Raw genomic sequence first — 23,019 nt, 5'->3', positions numbered from 1 at the left:
AACAGTATGTTACTTTTTACAAAAATTGGATTGTACTCTACAACTATTTTGCAACATTTTTTCCCTCACTATTCCAGCCCTTCCCCCCACTTTTGACCACAGAAATATTTGAATGATTTAAGTAGTTTAACCAGGAGTAAAAAATAACAACTAGGAGGGCCTGGTTAACCAGGGTGGCTCAGTTGGTTAAGTGCCCAACTCCTGTTTTCGGCTCAGGTCATGATCTCACGTTTTGTGAGTTCAAGCCCCGCATTGGGCTCTGAGCTGACAGTGTGGAGCCTGCTTGGGATTCTCTCTCTCCCTCCCTTTCTGCCCTCCCTCTGCTTGTGCTCTCTCTCTCTCTCTCTAAATAAATAAATAAGCATTATGGGGCGCCTGGGTGGCGCAGTCGGTTAAGCGTCCGACTTCAGCCAGGTCACGATCTCGCGGCCCGTGAGTTCGAGCCCCGCGTCGGGCTCTGGGCTGATGGCTCAGAGCCTGGAGCCTGTTTCCGGTTCTGTGTCTCCCTCTCTCTCTCTGCCCCTCCCCCGTTCATGCTCTGTCTCTCTCTGTCCCAAAAATAAATAAACGTTGAAAAAAAAAATTTAAAAAAATAATAAAAAAAAAATAAATAAATAAATAAGCATTAAAAAAAAATAACAGAACCAGACCAACAGGGAAAGGACAGTACATGGCATAGGGATAAGAACGTATGTGGATCAGCCGTCTCTGTTACAGACATGCTGCCTTGGTATCTTATACACCTGCTTGGTGTCCCCTGTCACAGTGTAATGATACAATTATTTGTATGATTTTTATTGACCTCTGTTTCCTCCATTACATTGTCAACCCTTTGGACTAGGGATGGTGGCCTGATACCTAGTAGGTGTTCCATAGATGTTTACTGAATAGATACTTGAATAATTGAGTGTTGAGGATTGAATTCAAGGGAATACCTGATGTGGAAATTAGGAAGAACTCAGCCAAGAGCTTTGGATGTCAGAGCATCGTTGGGGAGATGTGTTTCAGCAAGGGTATTGACCTTGTGCCTGGAGGACCAGCAAGGAATGGCCTTCCTAACTCGAGTGTGCTACCGAACGGGCAGTGCTGGTTTAGGAAGAGAGCTGGTAAGATGTAGGTTTGATTCTTTTTTGGGGAGCAGAATGGGCAACTCAGTTTTTTTATCCATAAATGGGACTACAAATCCCCACCTCCTGGGGTTATTGTGGAAGTCCAATGAGTCAATAGATGTGAAAGGCTCCAGCATAGTGCCTGATACACAGTAGATGCTCAGTAAACTATTTTTGATTCTGAGTCAGAAATCTGAGACCTGTGTTTGGCCTGGGAGTAGAAGCGAGATGAAACTAAAATGGGAAAGGAGACCATTCACTTTAGCTGGACGAGACTGGGTTCAGTTATGCGGTGTGCATGGTTTGGGCTCTGAGATGCATCACTTCATGGCCAAGGCATCTCTTACACTGATGGTTGACTTGACAGTCAGTGGCAGAGGGGAAGGAAGGGACATACAAGGTAGGGTTTCTATTCCAAGGCTCTAGTCCATTCTTTGGGTGGTGGCGATAGAAGTGACCCCTGGGAGCCCTCTCCCTCATTTGGGGAGACCCTATTGCTTTGTCACAATTACATGCTAGGGATGAGGGTATGGATATTGTGAGTATGTGGGCACCAGATCTTCAACTGCCTTCTATTAATATCCAGGAAAGGCCGAGGAAACAAACCAGTGGTTGTACCAGACAGCTCAGGAAAGATCTGTGGCCCAAGGACTATAGAGTCATCTGTTTTTCCTTGACATTCATGTCCCTTTTAGGTGGAGGGAAGACCCAGGACAATGGCTGCTGATCGCGATTTGGAGATAGAGGATGTGACTCTGCATTTGGATGGAGACATGAAAGGAGAGCTGGAAGAAGAGAAGGAAATGCGAGAGGATGGGGGAGGTAAAGATCCCTTCAAGAATAAAAAGGTCCACAGGGTTGTCTCAAAATGGATGCTTCCTGAAAAGGTTCGAAGAACATACTTGGAGAGAGCTAACTGCCTCCCACCCCCTGTGTTCATCATCTCCATCAGCATTGCTGAGGTGAGTGAGGTGGGTGGTGGGCACTAGTGCAAGTACCCCCAGGGAGTTGCAAACACACGGGGGCTTCGATCACATCTAGAGAAGAGAAGAGAGCTTGGTGGTGGCAGGCACAGCCCACACGGAACTCAACTTCACCCTCTCTGAAGTCTCCTTCCTTAGGTCCTTCCTATGTTCCCAGCCACTTTTAGCCAAGGGTGAGTTTTATTTTTCAAGCAAGTCCCCTTCCCAGCTGTGACTACTATTTCTGTGGCTTCATTTCATTTTAGATGTTGGGCCTTTAGAAACCAAATAATCTTGGGGTCACAGATTGGTTTGATCTCATGAACTGATTGGTTCTATAGAGTATAGGCTGCCGCCACATTTCAGTAGGGAAAAAAAGAATGGAATCCTCTAATGATGTCTACTGTGGTAGCATGTAGTGTGTTTTCAGACTCTGATCAAGTAAGCCCTTTTATTTTCCAGAAAAGAGTACAAGGCTCAGAGAGGTGGAATGAATTGCCCAAGGTCACATATGTATGACTGGGCCAGCACTGGGCTTTTCCTGAGCCTCATCTTACCTACCTTTTTCTCCTACACCATGATGTCTCATAAAGAAATTGGCAGAAGATGCGTGTGTGTGGGGTGTGACTTCAGGGACATTAGGAAGTCTCTGATCATTCCCACTGATGTCTCCACTTCCTTATCAAGAATGGTATTAGTCAGGGTTCTTTAGAGAAATAGAAGTAATCGAGTGTGTACACACACAAACACACACACATTATCCATCCATCCATCCATCCGTCCACCTCTACATAGATATGGAGAGAGAACTTGACTGATTTTAAGGAATTGGCTCATGTAATTGTGGAAGCTTGGCAAATCCAAAATTGAGCGTAGGCCAGCAGGCTGGAGATCTAGGGGGATAAGAGTTGTAGTTGTAGTTCAAAGGCAGTCATACTTTCCCTCAAAGGCAGAATTCCCTTTCCCTCAGAGGAGGTCAGTCTGTTCTATTAAGGCTTTAAACTGATTTGTTGAGACACCACGTTATGGAGGGTAATCTGCTTTACTCAGAGTCTATTGATTTTAACATTGATCTCATCTAAAAAATATCTTCACAGAAACATCCAGAATGATTTTGATCAAATATCTGGGTATCATGGTCTAGCCAAATTGACACATAAAATGAACCGTCATAGGGACCTAGCTTCTTATGGTTCAGATAAAGAAAAGGGTAATGAGTAAACACTCCTGGCACACTCTATCAGGTTATCCTTCCAGCCTATGGATTGGCTGGCCTGCCCATGGTCCAATCAGGTGTGTGAGTGCTGGGGGTCTGGGGGAATTGGGGCATAATAGGATAAGGTCACGTGATACGAAACATGACTGTTGTAGTCAGTGCTGTGGAAAGGGCAGTTTTCCCAGGAAGGGTCGTAGAGTGGGTGCTAAGATATCTGTCTCTCACAGAAAGATCAGTTTCTTTTTTAAAAATCATTGATTGATTGATTGATTTTCAAGTAATCTGTACAACCATTGTGGGTATTTGTCTCTCACAGAAAGATCAGTGTCTTTTTAAAAACTATTTATTTATTTATTTATTTATTTATTTATAAGTAATCTCTATACCCAATATGGGGCTCAAACTTAGAACCCTGAGATCGAGTCACATACTCTACTGACTGAACCAGCCAGGCACCCTGAAAGATCAGGGTGGTTTTTTTTTTAATGTTTATTTATTTATTTTGAGAGTGAGAGCGAGTGAGAAAGAGACAGAGAGACAGAGAGCAAGTGGAGGAGGGATGGTGAGAGAGGAGGAGAATCCCAAATAGGCCCTGAGCTGTCGGTGCAGCACCCTGCATGGGACTTGATCCCACAACCATAAGATCATGACCTGAGCTGAAATCAAGAGTTGGGCGCTCAACTGACTGAGGCACACAAGTGCTCCAAAATCAGTTTTTAAAATAAAAGCTTTATTTTTTTTTAATTTTAATTATTTTATTTTTTTTATTTTTTAATTTTTTTTAATGTTTATTTATTTTTGAGACAGAGGGAGACAGAGCACGAGTGGGGGAGGGGCAGAGAGAGAGGGAGACACAGAATCTGAAACAGGCTCCAGGCTCTGAGCTGTCAGCACAGAGCCTGATGCGGGGCTCAAACCCACGAACCATGAGATCGTGACCTGAGCCGAAGTTGGATGCTTAACCGACTGAGCCACCCAGGCGCCCCAAATTTTTTTATTTTAGAGAGAGAGAGCATGAGCAGGGGAGATGGGCAGAGGGAGAGAGAGAATTTCAAGTAGGCTCCATGCTGATGTGGGGCTCAATCCCACAACCTTGGTATCATGACCTGAGCTGAAATTAAGAGTTGGATGTTCAACCTACTGAGCCACCTAGGTGCCCCTTAAATAAAAGTTTTTATGTATGTATGTATTAAAAAAAATTTTTTTTTGAACATTTTAATTTATTTTTGAGAGACAGAGCATGAGTGGGGGAGGGTCAGAGAGAGGGAGACACAGAATCCAAAGCAGGTTTCAAGCTCCAAGCTGTCAGCACAGAGCCTGACACGGGGCTCGAACCCACGAACCGTGAGATCATGACCCGAGCCGAAGTTAGTCGCTCAACCAACTGAGCCACCCAGGCGCCCCAGTATGTATGTATTTTTAAATCTTTCTTGTTTTAATGTTTATTTTTTGAGAGAGAGAGAGAGAGAATGTTAGCAGGGGAGGGGCAGAGAGAGGGGGGGGGGGAGAGAGAGAGAGAGAGAGAGAGAGAGAGAGAGAGAGAAGACAGAGGATCCAAAGCAGGCTCTGAGCTAAGAGCAGATAGCTGGATGCGGGGTTTGAACTCACAAACCATGAGATCATTACTTGAGTCTAAGTTGGACGCTTAACTGGCTGAGCCACTCAGGCGCCCCTTAATATCAATTTTTACTAGCTTTTCCATTAATGTCCTCTTTCTATCCCTTCTGTATCCTGCAACCCAGAGTTATCACATTCAGTTGTCATGTTCCCCCAGTGTCCTCTAATCTGTGACAGTTTCTCAGGCTTTGTTTTCATGACTCTGATAATCTTGAGGAGTATGGGCCAGGTATTCTGTAGATTATCCCCCAATGTGGGCTTGTCTGATGTTTTTCTCATGATTAGACTGGAGTTACGGGTTTTAGGGAGGAACACGCAGAGGTGAAGTGCCTTTCTCATCCTATCACATCAGGGAGTAGGGGACCTCCACATGACGTCCCTGGTGACGTGAGCCTTCATCACTTGGTTAAGGTCTTGTTTGCCAGGCTTCTCGGCTGTAAAGTTACTATTGTTCCCTTTCCCTATTCTTTGGAAGCCAGCAATGACTTAATATTACCGTGTAAATGAGAGACCAAATGGGAATGGAAAGATGAGGGCAGAGGGTATTTAAGGGGGGTAGGGGGCTCAGAAAGCATTTTCTTCATATTTGGTGTGGGGCTGCTCCTACTCACTGGAGGAAGTAGGCTATGGCCACGGTTACGGGGGCAGATATGCAGCAGGGAAATTTAATTCCTGTCATCTTTTGAGCACTTGCTACGGAATGGCCCCCTTGAGAGCTAATCATTTGGAACCAAGGTAGTGCCCGTGGGCTTTAATGGGGCCACTCTCTGCAGAAGGTGGTTAACATTCCTGTCTGCCCCTCCCGGTCAGCTGGCAGTGTTTATTTACTATGCTGTGTGGAAGCCTCAGAAACAGTGGATCACCCTGGACACAGGCATCCTGGAGAGTCCCTTTATCTACAGTCCTGAGAAGAGGGAGGAAGCCTGGAGGTTTATCTCCTATATGCTGGTGCATGCTGGGTAAGGAATGCTATTAAGTCGCTGACGGAGGAGGTTGACTGTGAGTACTCGTCACCCCCAACATTTGGTTGGTGCTTTATTATTGATAAGACACTTACATGTCCATAATCTAGCCGGATCCTCACAGGAACCCTAGGAGGCAGGTGTTATTACGGCTGCGTGTGTCTGAGGCTTAGGGGATGTATTGCTCGCGCCAGGTCACGTGGCCACGTGGCAGCGCTGGAACCTCAACCCATTGGTGCTAACCCCCAGTCCAGTGTACTTAGTGTTGCGTATGGCTGCCTAATACTGGTAATTATATAGGAACAGTAATGAGAAGAGACCCGATCATTACTCAACCACACGTATGTTCCCACACGTATGTTGTTTGATGTTGTTAAAATGTTCCCTTTAGGACATGAATCATCAGTCCCTCCCAACCCACCCCTGCCACACACTTAAAAAGAATTAATTCACGAGCATTTTGCTGAGTGTATAGTACTGTTTTATTCCATCTGGAATAATACAAGCAATGGGCATTGGTTTTTGTTTATAGCTTCTTCCACGCTAGTAGTCTTTTTATGACCTCACTCAGAACCCACGACTCAGAACCCACTGCAGACAGTGAACAGCTTGCTGCTGGCCCCCACCCTCCCCACTGAACGCCTGGGGCTTCAGATGAGGCCAACTTCACCTATGTGACCTACCCAGCCCTGGACCTTGAAGGATGACTCTGGCCAATGGCTAAATAGGTATCCATGGCAGGACACAGGGCTCAGAGGCTTGACGAGTCAAGGACAAAATTGCTAATTGCTCAGTTTCTATGGATACTTTCAGTTTGGTCTTCCATCTACCACGTTCTGAACAAATGTGGTTCCTGTACCACATTTAAATTTTATTATGAGGGGGACAGTCAGTTAAATAGTAATGCAAGGCCGCATAGTATTACAGAGTAGTTACTTAACATCTTGCTGCCTCAGTTTCCACATCTGTGAAGTGGGGTAGTAAGTACCGACCTCACAACATTGCTGTGATTAAATGAGACAACGGTTATAATGTCATTTTTGCAGTGCCTGATACATAATAAGACCCTCAGAAAGACTTCTCAAGGAGGCGTAGGACAGGTCACATATGGGGTTGTATAAGTTAGGAATGCTTTTGGATGGAAGTAATCAAAAATCGAATGGGGGCCCGAACAAATGGAGGTTAATTCTTTACCGTATAAGAAGCCCAGAGGTATGTGGCTAATTCGTCAGTTTAATGAAGCCAAGACTCTTGGTTCTGTGCTGGCATCTCTGCTTTTCCCTTGACCTTTCTCTCATGGTTGCCAGTCGGCAGCTGTAGCTTGGTATTAAAAGCAGGAAGGGGAAAGGTAGTACCAGGTGCTGGTGACATCAATCCCTTTTGTCAGGAAAGAAGCTCTCTTACCAGTCCCCCGTCAGCGCCACTCTTACCTGCATCTCATTAGCCAGAACCATGAGACACAGCTACCCCTCGCTAAGAGAGGTTGGCAAAGTCAACATTAGTTCTTCTGGCATCACTACGGGAGGCAGACAAGTGGTAAGGAAATGGATATGGGATTAGCTACTGTAACATAAACAGAAAGATGGAAAGATTGGGATGGGGAGGGTCTCACAGATGACATGTATTCAAGTTGTACCTGGAAGGGTAGATAAAATTTGGCTGAGAAAAGTTGGGATTTCTATTCCGAGTATATGGCAGGATCTCATCTTTATGCCACTTCTACTCTTGCTATTGAGCCGCAGAAAGAATGCTGAGGGTGATTCTTTGTTTTTTGTTTTTGGGTTTTTTTGGTTGCTGTTGGTCACTTTATCCTCAAGCTGTTCCCAAAGGATAAGATGAGATGGCTTCCTGTGACTTTGCTCAAATTCACAAACTGCACGTATTTCCAAATGCTCTTTCTGAGGTCTCCTTAAGACTAGTGTAACTGTCCTTGCTAGACTATTTTGTGCTGAATTACATGTTACTTCTTGGATATCTTTGGAGATGACTTGGACAGTGATAGTTGTGGCTGGGTGCACATGTGGCCATGGAGGTAAGTAATCTGTTCTGCAGGGTGTGCCCTGAGAACCTCTGCTGGGTAATTTGTTAAGTAAATTATAACCCAAAAACACAATCCCTAAAACAAATATGAAAGCTCTTGCACTTTGTGGAAGATCCAACACCTATTTTGTTAAAAAAAATTTTTTTTTTTTTTACATTTATTTATTTTTGAGATACAGAGGGAGACAGAGGGTGAGCAGGGGAGGGGCAGAGAGAGAGGGAGACACAGACTCCAGAGCAGGCTCCAGGCTCCCAGCCGGCAGCACAGAGCCTGATGCGGGGCTCGAACCCATAAACCGTGAGATCATGACCTGATCCAAAGTCAGATGCTTAACTGTCTGAGCCACCCAGGCGCCCCCTAACCTTTTTGGTTTAACCTGAAATCTCCTTTAAAAAAAAAAAAGTCTTGTGCTACATAGCAACTAAATTAAGGATTACTGTAATATGGGAATGTACCAAAATACATTCAGAGATTCTCCAGAGATACTTGTGGAGTTTGACAAGCAAAAGAATACGAATTTTTTAAAAAAATATTTTTACCTATTTAAAAACTATAATAAAAACCACCTGTATAGTCAGTTATGTTCTATGCAAACTGTAGTAATGGGAGATACTAAATTTAGCTAATATTACTGGGTAAACTTTCTTTTTCATTTTGGTAAGCTTTGTTTTTCGACTTTTTAATGTAGAAGTGGGAATAGGGGTTTCTCTTGCCATCTCTATTTTATTAAAGAATAGCCTAAGATTGCAAGACTGTTGTTTAAAAACCTGAGCCTGGCTGGCTCAGTCTGTAGAGCATGTGACTCTTGATCTTGAGGTTGTGACTTTAAGCCCCATTTTGGGTGTGGAGCCTACTTTAAAAAAACAAAAACAAAAACAAAACAAAACAAACTATTGAAATTTAAACTCAATATGAGTGAATTAGGATTTTCTCAATACCATGCAACTGAAACAAAATCAGATGCTGGGGCTGACGTAAGATGGCAATTGTCATCTAAACCTAAATTCAAGTTTATGTTCCCTAAGCTAGCCTCATCACTCTCTGTTTGACATTGTCAGTTACTGTTATAAAATAGAACCTATAAATGTATACTTCTAAAATGTCCTTTAATCTTACATATTGAAGCTCTGTGTTGAGATTTTATTTTTAAAAAGTCACCTAAAAAAATTAGAGAATGGAATTTGAGTTAAGCAAGTCTGTAACTACCCTGTTAATGTCCCAAAGAAATAACTATGTGGGTTACTCATAATGTGTTTGTCTCCACAGAGTTCAGCACATCCTGGGGAATCTTGTTATGCAGCTCATGTTGGGTATTCCCTTGGAAATGGTCCACAAAGGCCTCCGAGTAGGGCTGGTGTACCTGGCTGGAGTGATTGCAGGTTAGTGTTCTGAGGGTAATACAGAATCCGTGTCTCTTAGGAAGCAATAAACAAAGCAAAAAGTAATAAACATTTCAGTCAAGATTTATTGCACTCCTAGTCTGTGCTAGGGAACTTGATAAGCGTTAGAAATAAATTAATTAGGGGCGCCTGGCTGGCTCAGTCAAAAGAGAATGTGACTCTTGATCTCAGGGTCATGAGTTTGAGCCCCATGTTGGGTGTAGAGATTACTTAAATAAATAAAGCTTTAAAAAAGAAAAAAATAAGTTCGAGGGTTGCCTGGCTGGCTCAGTCAGAAGAGCATGTGACTCTTGATCTCAAGATGGTGAGTAAAATAAACTCAAAAAAAAAAAAAAAGAAATAAGTTGATTAGAATTAAAATATTTGAGGTAAGGTAAGTAGATAGAGGGGCGCCTGGGTAGCTCAGTTGGTTGGGTGTCCGACTTTGGCTCAGGTCATGATCTCGTGGTTCCTGGGTTCGAGCCCCACGTCGGGCTCTGTGATGACAGCTCAGAACTGGGAGCCTACTTTGGATTCTGTGTCTCCCTCTCTCTCTCTGTTCCGCCCCCACTTGCACTCTGTCTCTCTCTCTCTCAAATGTAAATAAAGATTAAAAAAAAAAAAAGCAGATAGAGGGGCACATGGGTGGCTCAGTCGGCTAAGTGTCCAACTCTTGATTTTGGCTCAGATCATCATCTCATGGTTTTGAGATTGAACCCAGCATCAGGCTCCATGCTGGGTTGCAGATTCTCTCTTAAGATTCTCTCTCTCCCTCTTTCTCTGCCTCTGTTCTGCTCATGAGCTCTCTCAACAAAACAAAACAAAACAAAACAAAACAAAACAAAACAGATAAGCAGATAGAAGTCGTTGTGCCTGTCCTCAGGTATGTCATAGTCAGACAGGGTTTTGTACAGTTGGAAGTCATGTGTAGTTTGGTGTCCGGGCACATATATTGGGGAGAGACCTACAGCCAGATCATGAAGGCCCAATGTGTCAGACTAGTGATCATGGGAAGTAACATGAGCAAATTTCCATTTAAGAAAGAAAGCTTGAATAGAATGTAGAGAAGAGCTGGAGGGGCCCAAAACCTCAGTAGGAGCTAGCAGCATATGCCTGTTATCTCTGAAACTGGGTGTGCCTTAAGATGACCCACTCTGGTCTGAGCAGAAAATATTAGAATTTCCATCCATCCACTTATTTATTTATTGTAAACTTTTTTTTTTTTTTTTAGTTACACTTTTTACATCACAGTTGTAAGAAATAATACCTAGGGATCTCATGTATCCTTTAACCAGTTACTCCCAATGGTAACAGCTCGCAAATTATAGTACAGTATCACAACCAGGAGATCCACATTGATACAGCCACGGTGCAAAACAACGGATTCCTCACGTTGCATTTTTACAGCCATACTCTCTGCTTTCCCACCCCACACTCTCTTTCACCCCTGACAACCACTAATCTGTTCTCTATTTCTGTAATTTTCTCACTTTAAGAATGTTGTATGAATGGAATATATATGTATATATACATATATATACATACATGTGTATATATATATATATTCCATATATATGTATGTATGTGTGTGTCTATATATATATGTGTATATATATATATCACCTTTGGGATTGGCTGTCTTCACACAGCATAATTCTCTGGAGATTCATGTGGGTTGTTGCATATAGCATTAGTTCATTCATTTTTTTTTTTGAACAATTAAAAAATTTTTTTTAAGTTTATTTATTTATTTTGAGAGAGAGAGAGAGAGAGAGAGAACAAAGAGGGGAAAGGCAGAGAGAGGGAGAGACAGAATCCCAAGCAGGCTCCGTGCTGATAGTGCAGAGCCGAACATGTGGCTTGAACGCATAAACTGTGAGATCATGACCTGAGCCAAGATCAGGAGTCAGAGGCTTAACCGACCAAGCGACCCCGGTGCCCCAACAGTTCATTCATGTTGATTGCTGAGGGGTATTCCATGGCATGGATGTACCACCATTTGTTTAACCCTTCATTCGTTGGAGACTACCTGGGTTGTTTCTGGTTTGGGGCTATTACAAATAAACCTGTTAGAAACCTTTGTGTACAGGTTTTTGTGAACAGAAGTACAGAGTTTCGTGAACATAGGTTTTCATTTCTCTGGGATAAATGCCCAAGAGCACAGTTTTTAGGTTGTATGGTAGTTGCATATTTAGTTTTTTAAGAACCAGCCAAAATGTTTTCCAGAATGGCTGTTCCATTTTGCATTCCTCCCAATATTGTATAAGTAATTCCGTTCTCCACATCCTCATCAGCATTTGGTGTTGTCACCTTTCTTATTTTTAGCTGTGCTCTGTGTAGTGATATCATGATCTTAATTTGCTTTTCTCCAATGACTAATGATGTTGAACACCTTTTTGTGTGCTTCCTTGTTATCTGTATAACCTCTTTAGTGAAACACCTGTTCATGTCTTTTGTCCATTTCCTAATTAGATTTTTTTAAACCATTGAATCCTAAGAGTTCTTTACATACTCTAGATCCTAGCCTTTTACTGAATATGTAGTTTACAGGTACATTTTTCTCAGTGTGTATTTGTCCTTGCATTGTTTTAATAATCTCTCATGGAGCAGAAGTTTTTAATTTTGATTAACTCTGATTTATCAATTTTTCCTTTATGAGTCATGCTTTTGGTCATATCTAAGAATTCTTCACTGGGCCCTAAGTCCTGAAGATTTTCCGTTATCTTCTAAAGTTGTAGTTTTACACTTTATATTGAAATATGTGACCCCTTTTTGAATTGGCTAATTTTTGTATAAGATGTGAGGTTTAGATTGAGATTCTTTTTTTTTTTTTTTTTGATATCCAATTACTTCACAACAATTTATTGAAAATTCTACTTCCTTCATTGAATTTTTTGGGCCTTTGTCAAAAATCAGTTGGCTGGGGCGCCTGGGTGGCGCAGTCGGTTGAGCGTCCGACTTCAGCCGGGTCACGATCTCGCGGTCCGTGAGTTCGAGCCCCGCGTCGGGCTCTGGGCTGATGGCTCAGAGCCTGGAGCCTGTTTCCGATTCTGTGTCTCCCTCTCTCTCTGCCCCTCCCCCGTTCATGCTCTGTCTCTCTCTGTCCCAAAAATAAATAAAAAACGTTGAAAAAAAAATTTTTTTTAAAAAAATCAGTTGGCTGTATCTGTAAATAAATAAATAAATAAATAAATAAATAAATAAATAAATAAAAAGAAGTATACCTTTGTACTTCAGGGTTGTGATATTTAATGAGAATTTTAAAAAAAAATTTTTTTTTTCAACGTTTATTTATTTTTGGGACAGAGAGAGACAGAGCATGAACGGGGGAGGGGCAGAGAGAGAGGGAGACACAGAATCGGAAACAGGCTCCAGGCTCCGAGCCATCAGCCCAGAGCCCGACGCGGGGCTCAAACTCACGGACCGCGAGATCGTGACCCGGCTGAAGTCGGACGCTCAACCGACTGCGCCACCCAGGCGCCCCTTTAATGAGAATTTTTAAAAAAGAATGAGGCTTATTTTAAAAATCTGCTCATTGAAAGATTTTATAAGTTATTTTGATTTTTTAGAGTGGTTTTAGGTTCATAGAGAAATTGAGAGGAAGGCATAAGGATTTCCCCTACACCCCTTCCCCCCCCCCTCCCCCCCCACATAGCCCCCCATCAGCAACATCCCCCGACAGAGTGGGCATGTGTTACAATTGATGAACCTCCATGGACACATCATAATCACCCAAAATCCAGAAAAAAGTTTACTCTTGGCATTGTACATTCTATGGTTTGGGATAAATGTGTAAAGGCATGTGTCCATCATTTTAGTATCATACAGAGTATTTTACCTGTCCTAAAAATCCTCTGTTCTCCACTATTCACCCCCCATTTCCAACCCCTGGCAACCACTGATCCTTTTACTGTCTCCATAGTTTTGCCTTTTCCAGAATGTCAGATAGTTGGAATCGTACAGCATGCAGCCTTTTCAGATTGGCTTCTTTCACTGAGCAATATGCATTTACGTCTCTTCCTTGTCTCTTCATGGCTTGATACACATTTTTGTACCATTAATAAAGTAGAAAATGATTTCAAAATATCATGTAGTCAATGTTTCATCCTTTAAAAATTCTATTTTTATATAAAAAAAATACTATTCTATGAAAGAAAACCAGTAAAATGTACCCACCATTAACAAGCCTGCATTAGTATAGTAGTACGTATATACACGTACTAAATCCATAAATAAGTTCAGATACTTCTACTGCAGTGGGTGCTTGTATAAGTTTCCTGGGGCTCCTATAACAAAGAATCACACACTGCATGGTTTAAGCAACAGAACCACACTGCCTCACAGTTCTGGAGGCTAGGAGTCTGAAATCAAGATGTCATTAGGGCCATGCTCTCCTCTGATACTGTGGGGGAGAATCCTTCCTGTCTTCCCCCTGGCTTCTGGCCGTGGCCATCAGTCCTTGGCACCCCTTGGCTTGCAGATGCAGGAGTGTGATCTTTGCCTCCACTGTCACGTGGAGTTCTCCCTTCATATGTCCCAGAGGAGTGGGGCCACAGAGCAGGAAGCATTCATGAGATGTGTTAAAGGCATAGAACTGGCAAATGCTTAGTGATACAGCTCACCATCCTGCTTCCCTCCTACTTTTGTGGATCCTGTTTTTCGACCTTCTGTTTCCATTGCTGCGCACACCTGTTTTTCCATTCCTGTGTACATCCTTGAAAACCTTTGTGCTGATGGGGTCCTGCCTGGCTCTAGCATCAGTGCCCGTTTCCCCTGCAGCTTGATTTCAACGTGTGGACTCAGCCTTTCCTCGGTTTCAGAGGAGGGAGAGAAGAGAGAAGGTGAATAACCTGTTCACATCCTCTGCCTATTTTTGCAACAGCTTTTTGGCAGGTATCTCTTTGCCATTCCAGTCTACCCTTCACACTGTTGGCTGGGTCACCTTCCTCAAGCATAGATTAGATGGTATTATTTGCTTCCTAAAACATTGCCAGTGCCCAGAAGAAAGTCAAAACATCCAAGATTGCTTGTTACCCTCCACTATGTGGTCCCATTGCCTTTCACTTCTTCCCTTTTCTTGGAAAGCATAATCTTTATTAATATTCCAAAAAAGAAATTATACATGAAGAGGTTAGGGGGAACTTGATGTAAAATGTTTTTTTTTTTTTTTTTAAATAGTTTTTTTGAGGTATAATGAACAGACAAAAATCGGTACATATTTAATGTACACAACTTGATGAGTTTGGAGATAAGTACACACCGTTGCTTTTTTTCTAGATTCCTTAATATGTCAAATAACTTTCGTTTCCCCATCCTTGCTCCTGGCAAAGGTGGTCCACGGAGCAGCAGCATTGGTATCACCTGGGAGCTCGTTAAAAATGCAGACTATTGGGCCCCACACCAGACCCACTAACAGAATCTGCATTCGAACACATCCACAGGTGATTTGTATTCACATTTAAGACTGAGAAGTGCTGTTCTGCAGTCCCGCCCGTGTTCCCCAGGCTGACTGATCATCACATCACCTAGAGAGCTTGTCCTAGCTAAAGCGACCCAGATCCTACCCAGAGCTACTGAATCAGAATCTCTGGGCATATGGCCCTGGGATCTGTGTTTTTGTCTTGTTTTCTATTTAGTGAGGCATAATTAACATATAATAAGCTGCACACATTTAAAGTATATAATATGGTAAGTTTTGATATGTGTATACAATCAGGAAACTATCACCACAGTCAAGATAATAGACATATCCATTGCTCTTTATGACCCTTGGGAATCTCTCTCTATTGCCCCTCCTTGTCCCTTCCCTGGCAGTTACTGATCATTATAGATTAATTTGTATTTTCTAGAATTTTATATAAATGCAATCATAGAGTATGTACTCTATTTTTGTCTGGCTTCGGTCCATTGTCATAATTATTTTGAGATTTGCGCATGTTATTCCTTGTATCAATAGTCGATTCCTTTTTGGGGCACCTGTGTGGCTCAGTCAGTCGAGCGTCCAGCTTTGGCTCAGATCATGATCTCATTGTTGGTGGGTTTGAGCCCCATGTCAGGCTCTGTGCTGACAGCTCGGACCCTGGAGTCTGCTTTGGATTCTGTGTCTCCTTCTCTCTCTGCCCCTTCCCGCTCACACTCTGTGTGTCTCTCTTTCAAAAATAAACAAACATTAAAAAAATTTTTTTAAGTAGTTGATTCCTTTTTATTGCCAGGGATATACCACAGTTTGTCCATTCTCCTGCTGATGGACATTTAGGTTGTTTTCAGTTTGGGGCTATTGCAAATGAAGCTACTTAGAACATTTGTGTGTATCAGATAGTTTTTTTGGGGGGGGGTAACGAAAGTATTTGTGTAATCAAATATTTTTGGGTTTCTTGGGTAAATACCTAGGAATGGAATGGCTGGATCCTATCAGAGGATATGTTTAACTTTTAAGAGACTGGTAACATTTTAAAGTAGATTTACTGAGATGTAAGTCATGTATCATACAATTCATTCATTTAAAATCTATAATTCAGGGATGCCTGGGTGGCTCACTCAGTTAAGTGTCCAACGCTTGGTTTCAGCTCAGGTCATGATCTCACGGTTTTGTGGGTTCCAGCCCCACATTAGGCTCTGGGATGCCAGCACAGAGCCTGCTTGGGAGTCTCTCTCTCTCCCTCTCTCTGCCCCTCCCCCACTTGTGCTGTCTCTGTCTCTCTCAAAATAAATAAATAAATAAACTTAAAAAGTATATAATTCAATGTGGGTTTTTTTTTTTTTTAATTCACAAGGTTATATACCCATCATCACAATTGAATTTTACAACATTTTTGTCTGCCAAAGAAACCCTGTACCATACCCCCTTCCCCAGCCTTAGGCAACCATTCATCTACTTTCTATCTCTTTAGATTTGCCCATTCTGGATATTACATATAAATAGAATCATGCCATATACGGCCCTTTGTGATTGGCATTTTTCACTTAGCATAATATTTTCATTGTTCACCAATGTTGTAGCATATATCAGTGCCTCATTCCTTTTTATTATTGAACAATATTCCGTTGTGTGGTTGCACCACATTTTGTTCTACTCATTTGTCAATTGATGGACATTTGGGTTTGTTTTCACTTTTGGCTATTATGAATAACACTGTTATGAACATTTGTGTACAAGTTTTTGTGTTGCTTTCTTGGATATATATCTATAAGTGATATTGTTAGGTTATGTGATACCTGGTATAGTTCACCCTTGAACAACTTGATGGGTAGGGGCACTGACCCCCCTCACACAGTTGAAAATCCACATATAACATTTGACTCCCCCCAAACTTAACTACTAATAGCCTACTGTTGACCTGCAGCCTTATTGATAACAGTCAAATAATGCATATATACATACATATATATGTATGTATATATGTTAAGTCTTTATTTTGATAGAGAGACAGAATGTGTGGGTGCACAAGCAGGGGAAGTCAGAGAGAGAGAGGGAGCAAGAGAATCCCAAGCAGGCTCTACACTCAGAGCAAAGCCCATGAGATCATGACCTGAGCCGAAATCAAAAGTTGGATGCTTAACTGACTGAGCCACCCAGGCACGCCCATATTTTGTATATGTATTATATACTGTGTTCTTACAATAGAGTAAACTAGAGAAAACATCTTGGGGTTGTGGGTTTGGGCCCCACATAAATAAAACTTAAAAAAAATCATAAGGAAGATAAAATACGTTCACAGTACTGTACTGTATTTAATGGAAAAAAAATCTGCATAAGAGTGGACCTGAGCAGTTCAAACCCGTGTTCTTCAACGGTCAACTATAGTACCATTTTGTACCTCCACCAGAAGGTCCAGCTCCTCTACATTCTCAGCAACACTTGGTATCATCATTCTTTTTAATTTTAGCCAATCTATTGGGTATATAATGGGATCTCACTGGGTTTTAATTTGCATTTCCTAACAATGATGGTGAACATCTTCATGAACTTGCTTGCTATCCACATGCCTTCTTTGGTAAAGTATCTGCTTAAATCTTATGCCCATTTAGAGGCACCTGGGTGGCTCAATCAGTTGACAATCTGAATCTTGAGTTCGGCTCCTGTCATGATCTCAGCTTGTGAGACTGAGCCAGTGTCAAACTCTGTGCTGATCATGTAGAGCCTGCTTGAGATTCTCTCTCTCTCTGCCCTCCCCCATGTGCATGTGCTCTCTTTCTCTCTCAAATTATATTTAAAAAAAAATCTTATGCCCCATTTAAAATTGGATTGTATTTCTTATTATATATAATAATGTATATTCTGATTGTAAGTCTTTCATCAGATATATGACTTGCAAATATTTTCTCCTAGTCTGTTGCTTGTCTTGTCATGCTTTTAATGGTATCTTTTGAAGAATAGGAGTTTTAAAGTTTTCATGAGGTATGATTTATCATTTTTCAAATATTAGGAACTGTGCTTTCAGGGTCAGCCCTTGCACATTTTGGGGGGGTCAGATTTAACTCCATATTTCATTTTTTTTTTTTTTATTTTTATTTTTATTTAAAAAAAAATTTTTTTTTCCAATGTTTATTTATTTTTGGGACAGAGAGAGACAGAGCATGAACGGGGGAGGGGCAGAGAGAGAGGGAGACACAGAATCCGAAACAGGCTCCAGGCTCCGAGCCATCAGCCCAGAGCCTGACGCGGGGCTCGAACCCACGGACCGCGAGATCGTGACCTGGCTGAAGTCCGACGCTTAACCGACTGCGCCACCCAGGCGCCCCCATATTTCATATTTTTGATGTGCTGTGAATGGTACTATTTAAAAAATTTTCCATTTCTGATTCCTCATTGCTATGACATAGAAATAAAGTTGATTTTTTTTTTTTTGTACATTGATCTTCTATCCTCCAACGATGACAAATTCACTTATTATTTCTAGTTGTTAAGTAGGTAAACTGTTAAACAGGTATCTTCTACAGGGCTCCTTATTAAAGTAATTAATTAATTAATTAATTAATTAATGTTTTTATTTATTTTTGAGAGAAAGAGACACACAGAGTGCGATTGGGGGAGGGGCAGAGAGAGAGGGAGACACAGAATCCGAAGCAGGCCCCAGGGTCCAAGTTGTCAGTACAGAGCCCGACTTGGGGCTCAAACTCATGAACGGCGAGATCATGACCTGAGCCCAAGGCGGACACCCAACCGCCTGAGCCACCCAGGCGCCCCTCTTCTACAGGGATTTAAGTAATAAGTCAAAATCTTGTGGGTTCGACCATGTTCTTACCACTTCCAGTGCCCTTCATTCCTTTGTGTAATTCCGTATTTCCATCTGATGTTTTTCCTTCTGCCTGAGGATTTCCTTTAACATTTCTTCTATGGGTCTGCTGGTTATCCATTCTTTCAGCCTTTGTGTGTCTGAAAAAAGTTCTTATTTTGCCTTCATTTTGAAATATATTTTTACTAGGCATAGAATTCTAGCTTGACTGTACTTTTTGTTCAGTAGTTTAAAGACAGTGCTCTCCTATTTTCTCATTTGCATTATTTCCAATGAGAAATCTGCTACCTTTGTTCCTCAGTATGAAACATGTCTTTTTACTCTGGCTGCTTTTAAGATTTCCACTGCTTTTGAACAATTTGACTTTGTTGTGACCTGGTGTAGTTTTATTCACGTTTCCAGTGCTTAGAATTTGTTGAGATTCTTGGATTGGTGGGTTTATAGTTTTCATAAAACTTTGGAAACATTTTGGCCATAATTTCTTCAATTATTTTTCTGTATGTGACTTCTCTCCTCTGCTTTGGGGACTCTAATTATGTATTTAATAGGCTGCTTAAAATCGACCCACAGATCATTGATGCTATATTTCTTTTTAAAAATATTATTCTCTGTGTTTCATGTTGGATGCTTTTACTGCCATATCTTCATGTTTACTAATCTTTTCTTCTGCAATGTCTAATCTGTAATTAAACTCAACCAGTTTATTTTTTTTTTCATCTTAGACATTACAGTTTTCTTTATTTTTAAAGGAAGTTTTATTTATTTATGTACATAATTAATCTCTACACCCAGTGTGGGGCTCGAACTCATGACCCTGAGATCAAGAGTCACATGCTCTTCTGACTGAGCCAGCCAGGTGCCCCAAGACACTGTAGTTTTCATCTTTAAAAGTTTGAGTGTTTTATATCTTGTATGTCTCTACTTAACTTTTGAACATATGGCATACAGTTGTAATAATTATTTATTAGCATTATCTGCTAAAACTTACAGTTATGTCAGTTTGGGGAGGTTTGAATTGATTGATTTTTCTCTTCATTATGGGTCGTATTTTCCTGTTTCTTTGCATGTCTGATAGTTATTGTTTGGATGCTAGACATTTAACCTTTGGATGGTGAATATTACTGTATTCCTATAAATATTCCTTGAATGTGTTCTGGAACACGGTTACTTGGAAGTAGTTTGAAACCTTGATAAGATTTGCAAGGTGAAACTGTGTTTTTGAGTCATGTTTAGTGCTATAACCCACTACTGGTGCAGGACTCTTCTGTGTACTTTAACCAATGCCCCAAGAATTATGCAGTTTTCCAGCTTGGAAAGTTACTTAGCCTCTCTGGTGCTGTGAGAGCAAAGCTACTTACTCTTCCCTTTACTCCTTTCTGGTGGAACTTTCCTTGGCTCAGGTAGTTTCCTCACATGCTTCTCTCTGTGCAGCTCTTTTCCTCTCTGGTGGTCTCTCTTGCAAATTCCAGCTGCCTAGCACTATCTGGACTTTATTTATTTTTTAGTTATTTAATATTTGTTTTACTGTTTATTTTTGAGAGAGGGGGAGAGAGAGAGAGAGAGAGAGCACATGAGGGCAGGGGAGGAGCAGAGAAAGAGGGAGATGCAGAATCTGAAGCAGGCTCCAAGCTGGAGCTGTCAGCACAGAGCCTGACGTGGGGTCTGAACCCATGAACCATGAGATCATGACCTGAGCTGAAGTCTGACGCTTAACTGACTGAGCCACCCAGGTGCCCCTTATTTATTTATTTTTAATGTTTATTTATTTTTAAGAGAGAGAAAATGCAAACAGGGGAGGGGGAGAGAGAGAGGGAGACAGAGGATCTGAAGCAGGCTCCAAGGTGTCAGTGCAGAGTCCAACATGGGGCTCGAACCCTTGAACTGTGAGATCATGACCTAAGACAAAGTTGGACACTCAACCTACTGAGCCACTCAGGCACCCTACTATCTGGACTTCAAACTCTATCTCATCAACTTAAAGTTCACTGAGATCTACCTGGATTCCCCCTTCACACATTATAGCCTGTAATCCTCTCTCTCAAGGCAGTAAGCTGGGCGATCGGAAAATTCACCTCATTTATTTCTTGCCTCTGAGGGTTTACTGTCCTTTCTCATCTGATGTCCAATATTTTGGAGATCACTGTTTCATTTTGTCCAGTGCTTTTAGCTGTTTCAAGCAGGAGAGAAAATCTTATCCTTGTTACTCCATCATGGCCAGAAGTGGACATTTGTATCTGTATTTTATTTTATTTTTTTTTCAAAGTTTATTTATTTTGACAGAGAGAGAGTGACTGAGTGGGGGATGGGCAGAGAGAGAGAAAGAGAGAGAGAGAGAGAGAGAAAGCAGGCTCTGTGCCACCAGCCCAGAGCCCAATATGAGGCTCGAACCCACGAACCGTAAGATCATGACTTGAGCTGAAGTAGGTCGTGTAACAAGTCGAGCCATCCCGGCACCCCTGTATCTGTATTTTATTTTATTTTATTTTATTTTTTGAGAGAGAGCATGAGCGGGGGTGGTGGTGGTGGCGGGGCAGAGGATCTGAAGTGGGCTCTGCCCTGACAGCAGTGAGCCTGATGCAGGGCTGTAACTCACTAACCGCGAGATTATGCCAGAAGTCTGACGCTCAACCGACTGAGCCACCCAGGTGCCCTGTATCTGTATTTTAAAAATAAATTACTCATGTGATTAAGATGCAATCACTCCAATCCTAGTCTGAAGGTTAACATTTGAGGACCACTGCCCTAACCCTACTGGACTCAATGATCTTTAGTCATCCATATACCTTTGTTTCTATGCCTTTGCTTTTCCAGTTCCCTAAGTTCTGAATATTTTCTCCTCCTTTGTTTTCCTTCCAAATCTTAAAGGTATTTTAGGTTGTTTTTTTTTTTTAATTTTTTTAACATTTATTCATTTTTGAGAGAGAGAGAGAGGGACAGAATGCTAGCAGGGTAGGGACAGAGAGAGAGGGAGACACAGAAACTGAAGCAAGCTCCAGGCTCTGAGCTGTCAGCACAGAGCCTGACGTGGGGCTCGAACTTCCAAACAGTGACATCATGCCCTGAGCCGAAGTCGGTGCTTAACCGACTGAACCACCCAGGCTCCCCAAAGATATTTTAGAGTTTAACCAAAATGTTATCTCTTCCTTCTCAGAGTGCCAGGGCCTCCACACCTCTGCTGAAAAAATCATTCCTTCCTAAGTGCTTCTATAGCAAATTCATTACATTTAAGAAATCACAGTAGTTGTTTTATTCTGCATCCTATGGTAATTGTTTACTCCCCTGTTTGTAGGATTCCTAAGGCCACTTTGTCTTTCTTGCACGAAGTAGGTATTACATAGTATCCTAAGGAATGAAGGAGGGTCTTCAAAGCAAAAAATTGAGTAGTAGAACCGAGTGGTACAGAGAGAACATCTTAAAGTTTGCATAAAGTGGTTTTAAAGTCTTATTTGGGTTAGTAAACAGTTTCATCTTTCTTGGTGGATCTGATTGAATGCTGTGTTGAGAAGGGTTCCGAGGCCACATCTTGACTCCATGAGAAAGCTAGCCATTAGATAACAAAATGTTGGAATATCGGGGAGCCTGGGAGGCTCAGTTGGTTGAGTGTCCGACTTCCGCTCATGGCATGACCTCTGGGGTCATGAGTTTGGGCCCTGCACCAGGCTCCCTGCTGTCAGGGCAGAGCTTGTTCCCTTCTCTCTCTGCTCCTCTTGTTTTCTCTCTCTCTCACTCTCTCTCTCTCTCTCAAAAGTAAACAAACATTTTAAAAAATGTTGGAATGTCTCAGGTATTTTGATAGTTTTGGCTAAAGGTGTGCAATATTTTGAAACAATAAGTAATAAGTACATAACACGTCACGCAGTGTTTACATCAACTAATTTACTTCCCCAACAATGCACTGAGGTAAGTTCTATTAATATCTCCATTTTTTAGGGAAACGAAGGCGCAGAGAGGTTAAGAAACTCGCTCAAGTCACACAGCTGGTAATTCTGGCTCCAGAGCGCCAGAGTCTGTGCTTTTTGTTCTTGTTATTCTGTCTTCATGTTGTTTAATATTTCAGAAAAAATGGAGGTAGTTAGCCCACATGTCTATACCTTTATAGTATGGAAGGGACAAACAGAATAAATGTGTGCTTGTTAATATGGTAATGGTCCAAACGTCCCAACTTCTACATTATAGATTTGTTTTTCATGATTCTTACGGTTATGTCTGATCCTTTGTGTTTTTCTTTCTTTAGGGTCCCTTGCCAGCTCCATTTTTGACCCACTCAGATATCTTGTGGGTGCTTCAGGAGGAGTCTATGCTCTGATGGGAGGCTATTTTATGAATGTTCTAGTGGTAAGAGCTTTGGGAATGGAATCTATGGACTTTTTTCTTTTAAACGATAACTGGTATTTGGGAATCATGGTATCTTCATTTATCAACATTCGCGGAGCACTTATCTTCCTTCTTGGCACCAGAATTTTTCTTTCATCTTTCATCTTTATTTTTATTTCCTGA

At 41.6% G+C, this 23,019-nt stretch overlaps 1 protein-coding gene across 1 annotated transcript in view; it reads left to right on the top strand.

Moving 5' to 3' along the window:
- RHBDL2 (rhomboid like 2) overlaps positions 1–23,019 on the top strand; it is a 52,804-nt gene that overhangs the window by 21,655 nt on the left and 8,130 nt on the right. Inside the window, exons 3-6 of the mRNA XM_030324767.2 lie at positions 1,805–2,071; positions 5,715–5,863; positions 9,174–9,286; positions 22,757–22,857. Of these exons, the coding sequence (XP_030180627.1) occupies positions 1,826–2,071; positions 5,715–5,863; positions 9,174–9,286; positions 22,757–22,857 (609 nt within the window). The 5' untranslated portion in view covers positions 1,805–1,825. The remainder of the gene's footprint in view (positions 1–1,804; positions 2,072–5,714; positions 5,864–9,173; positions 9,287–22,756; positions 22,858–23,019) is intronic.

This window comes from Lynx canadensis, chromosome C1, assembly GCF_007474595.2.
Source record: "Lynx canadensis isolate LIC74 chromosome C1, mLynCan4.pri.v2, whole genome shotgun sequence".
Lineage (NCBI taxonomy): Eukaryota > Metazoa > Chordata > Mammalia > Carnivora > Felidae > Lynx > Lynx canadensis.
This window is presented reverse-complemented; position numbering and strand designations above follow the sequence as displayed.